The following is a 4,030-nucleotide window of genomic DNA, read 5'->3' on the forward strand; positions in this document are numbered from 1 at the left end:
CCAGCTGTGGTGGTGCATGTCTATAATCCCAGCTACTCGGGAGGCAGAGGTAGGAGAATTGCTTCCAACTGGATGGTGGAGGTTGCAGTGAGCCGAGATTGTACCACTAAACTCCAACCTGGCTGACAGAAGGAGATCCTGTCTTACAAAAAAAAGGATTGGATTGGCTGCTGAAGTAAGTCCTAGCCAGAGTGACTTTACATTCTAGTTTACTTGGGATACTCTTGGTTTCTGACTGTTGTGTAAGCATAATTATTAATAATAACAGTTTGGACAATAGATTGTATGTGGTCAGGTCATGCTACCCTTAGCATAATCTTATAGGAAAGGGAATTCATCGTGGGGTTCCCTGAATGTGTCTGTTCCTTCAACCCCCATATTCAAACAACTGACATGGAAAACGGCATGATTAATTTTATCAGTGTAGATGTCCAGGTCTTTGGGTGCTTACGAAACTTTCTATTTGATTTTTCGTTCGGTTTTCTGTTCTTTAACCATTCTCACCACTGTTCCCCACAGTCTCCTAACCCTAAGATGCCTGTCTCCTCTTCCACTTCTATCGCACCTTTGGCTTATAAGGGTCATCCAGGGAAGACCCCAGACCCATGTTGGTTTTCTTCACACACCAGACCCCTTATGATTAAAAAACAAAATTAAAAAGCAAGCCACAGTTTTCTTTCGGGGGAAAGGAACCAGGACAGCAAGTTCTGCTCATACTCATTGGGATTCGTGGACTCCCACCCTTAAGAATCCCTTACAGAATCTTGGGACCTTTTGGACACCCAGGCAACAGGTCCCAGATCCCGGGTCCTGCAACCCCAAACATCGCGATTAAATGGGAGGCCTCTGGTCCCTGCCTGCCCTGGGTGCTCATGGAACCAGCTGCTGCTCCGCACTTCTCCCTGCCAGCCTCCCTCCTCCTCCTCCTGCTTAGCCTGTGTGCACTGGTCTCAGCCCAGTTTACTGTCGTGGGACCAGCTAGTCCCATCCTGGCCATGGTGGGAGAAAACACTACATTACACTGCCATCTGTCACCTGAGAAAAATGCTGAGGACATGGAGGTGCGGTGGTTCCATTCTCAGTTCTCCCCTGCAGTGTTTGCGTATAAGGGTGGGAGAGAGAGAACAGAGGAGCAGATGGAGGAGTACCAAGGAAGAGTCACCTTTGTGAGCAAAGGCATCGGCAGGGGCAGCGTGGCCCTGGTCATACACAACGTCACAGCCCAGGAGAATGGCATCTACCGCTGTCACTTCCAAGAAGGCAGGTCCTATGACAAGGCCATCCTGCGCCTCGTGGTGGCAGGCCTTGGCTCTAAGCCCCTCATTGAAATCAAGGCCCAAGAGGATGGGAGCATTTGGCTGGAGTGCATATCTGGAGGGTGGTACCCAGAGCCCCTCAGTGGAGGGACCCCTACAGTGAGATCGTGCCCACCCTGAAGGAGGTTGCCATCGCTGATGCAGACGGCCTCTTCGTGGTCACCACAGCTGTGATCATCAGAGACAAGTCTGTGAGGAATGTATCCTGCTCTATCAAAAACACTCTGCTCGGCCAGGAGAAGGAAAATGTTGTTTTTATTCCAGAATCCTTTACGCCCAGCACATCTCCGTGGATGGTGGCCTTTGCTGTCATCCTGACCACAACTCCCTGGATGGTGTCCCTGGCTGTCATCCTGGCTGTTTTCCTCATCTTCATGGCTGTGAGCATCTGTTGCATCAAGCAACTTCAAAGGGAAAAGAAGATTCTGTCAGGGGAAAAGGAAGTTGAACAAGAGGAAAAAGAAATTGCACAGCAACTTCAAGAAGAATTGCGATGGAGAAGAACATTCTTACATGCTGCACCAAAGAATCCAAGCTTTACCAGATACCCGGGCCCACGGACCTTTCTTCTTTGCTGATGTGGTCCTGGATCCAGACACCACTCATCCCGAGCTCTTCCTGTCAGAGGACCGGAGAAGTGTGAGGCAGTCTCCCTACAGGCAGAGTGCCTGACAACCCAGAGAGATTCGACAGTCAGCCTTGTGTCCTGGGATGGGAGAGCTTCGCCTCAGGGAAACATGACTGGAAGGTGGAGGTGGAAAACGTGATGGTGTGGACTGTGGGGGTCTGTGGAGACAGTGTTGAGAGGAAAGGGGAGGTCCTGCTGATTCCTCAGAATGGCTTCTGGACCCTGGAGATGTTTGGAAATCAATACCGGGCCCTGTCATCCCCTGATAGGATTCTCCCTTTGAAGGAGTCCCTTTGCCATGTGGGTGTCTTCCTGGACTATGAAGCTGGAGATGTCTCCTTCTACAACATGAGGGACAGATCGCACATCTACACATGTCCTCATTCAGCATTTTCCGTGCCTGTGAGGCCCTTCTTCAGGATAGGGTCTGATGACAGCCCCATCTTCATCTGTCCCGCACTCACAGGAGCCAGTGGGGTCACGGTGCCTGACGAGGGCCTGACACTTCACAGAGTGGGGACCCACCAGAGCCTGTAGAATCAATTCCCTGGACTCAACAGCCATGCAGATAAGCCCTGGCCATCTCAGCAGCCACCGCACAACACTCCTAATGGAAGACACGCTCTCCTCCCCTCTGGTCACATGAAAGAACACCTTCCCGCTGCCTTTTTCACACCCACTCCAGCCCTCAGCCCCAGTTTTCTCCTCCTCACTAGGCCGTGGCTTTAGTAGTTCCTTTGCTTGTAATTATGGGATGGGATCCAGGCATGGGAACTAGTTGTTTCATAGCTCCCAGCCAAGAGGAAAGTGTGAGAAGCTGTTGGGCAGCGAACCTGCTGTTTACATCAGAATGACCACATTGAGCCCAATATGTCAGTTGGCACCAGATGCTATGGACTTGGAATGAGGCCAACAGGATTCGCCAGGATGAGAGAGGAGAGAGGAATCCACAGGACCACCAGAGGGTAGAGGGAACCAGATCCGCAGGTCAGAGATAGAGGATGTGGAACCAGAGAGCTGGGAGGCACCAAGGTTGTAAGGATGGCTAAGTCCCACCATAGCAGCTAAAGGGTCCTGGGAGATGATGGCTCATTTCCACCCAGCCCCAGGATTTCCACAACACACACCCACAGGCCTGGACCTGGGACGAAGATGAATGAAGAACATGGACTCATGTGGATGTGGATGTGGATTGCCTCATGTGTCCCTGCAATAAGCAAGGAGTCAGGTCCTGGTCGAGCAGGGCAGTACTGGACCTGGTCTACGTCAGCATTCAGGTTCAATGGGGACACCAGTGGTTTCAAACTTCCTGATCTAATTATATCTTTAGACACTTAGAATTATTGAGGACCTTAAAGAGTTTTTGTGTATTTGGGTTAATATTTGTTAATATTTATGGCATTTGACACTGAAACAAAAATTTAAAATGCTATCTTTTAATTCATGTTAAAATAGCATGAATAAATCAATTATAGGTTAGTATAAATAGGGTGTTCTGTGAAAAAGCAATCCATTGTGTCCAAATAAAAGAACAAGAAGTGTGAGAAAAAAAAATCCCTCACAGATGAAGGCCAGGCATGGTGACCAAGATGGGTGGATCACCTGAGGTCAGGAGTTCAAGACCAGCCTGGCCAACAAGGCAAAACCCTGTCTCTACTAAAAATACAAAAATTAGCCGGCTGTGGTAGTGCACACCTGTAATCTCAACTACTCAGGAGGCTGAGGCATGAGAATTGTTTGAACCCAGGAGACGGAGGTTGCAGTGAGCTGAGGTTGTGCCACTGCACTCTCACCTGGGCAACAGAGTGAGACTCTGTCTCAAAAAAAAAAAAAAAAAAAAATCCTTTACGGATGGAAACAACAGAAACTGGGGACTTCAAAAAGGAGGAGGTTGGGAGGAGGGCAAGTGTTGAAAAACCACCTATTCAGTACTATGTTCACTGTTTGGGTGAGGGGTTCAATAACAGCCCAAGCTCCAGCATTACACAATATATCTATGTAACAAACCTGCACATACACCCCTGCATCTCAATTTTAAAAAAAACCTCTTACAGCTCTTTCTAAAGTCACACCCCAGAAATGGAAA

The 4,030-nt window shown here is 49.0% G+C and overlaps 1 protein-coding gene across 1 annotated transcript; it reads left to right on the top strand.

Annotated features, from left to right (window-relative positions):
- The first annotated feature begins 818 nt into the window (after positions 1–818).
- LOC103237953 (butyrophilin subfamily 2 member A2-like) lies at positions 819–3,084 on the top strand. The gene is given in 4 exon segments (XM_008002398.3): positions 819–1,395; positions 1,398–1,833; positions 1,889–1,978; positions 1,980–3,084. Coding segments are annotated over 4 exon segments (1,551 nt in total). The 5' UTR covers positions 819–872; the 3' UTR covers positions 2,482–3,084.
- The last annotated feature ends 946 nt before the right edge of the window (positions 3,085–4,030 follow it).

The sequence above is a fragment of the Chlorocebus sabaeus genome, chromosome 9, assembly GCF_047675955.1.
Source record: "Chlorocebus sabaeus isolate Y175 chromosome 9, mChlSab1.0.hap1, whole genome shotgun sequence".
Taxonomy (NCBI): Eukaryota; Metazoa; Chordata; class Mammalia; order Primates; family Cercopithecidae; genus Chlorocebus; species Chlorocebus sabaeus.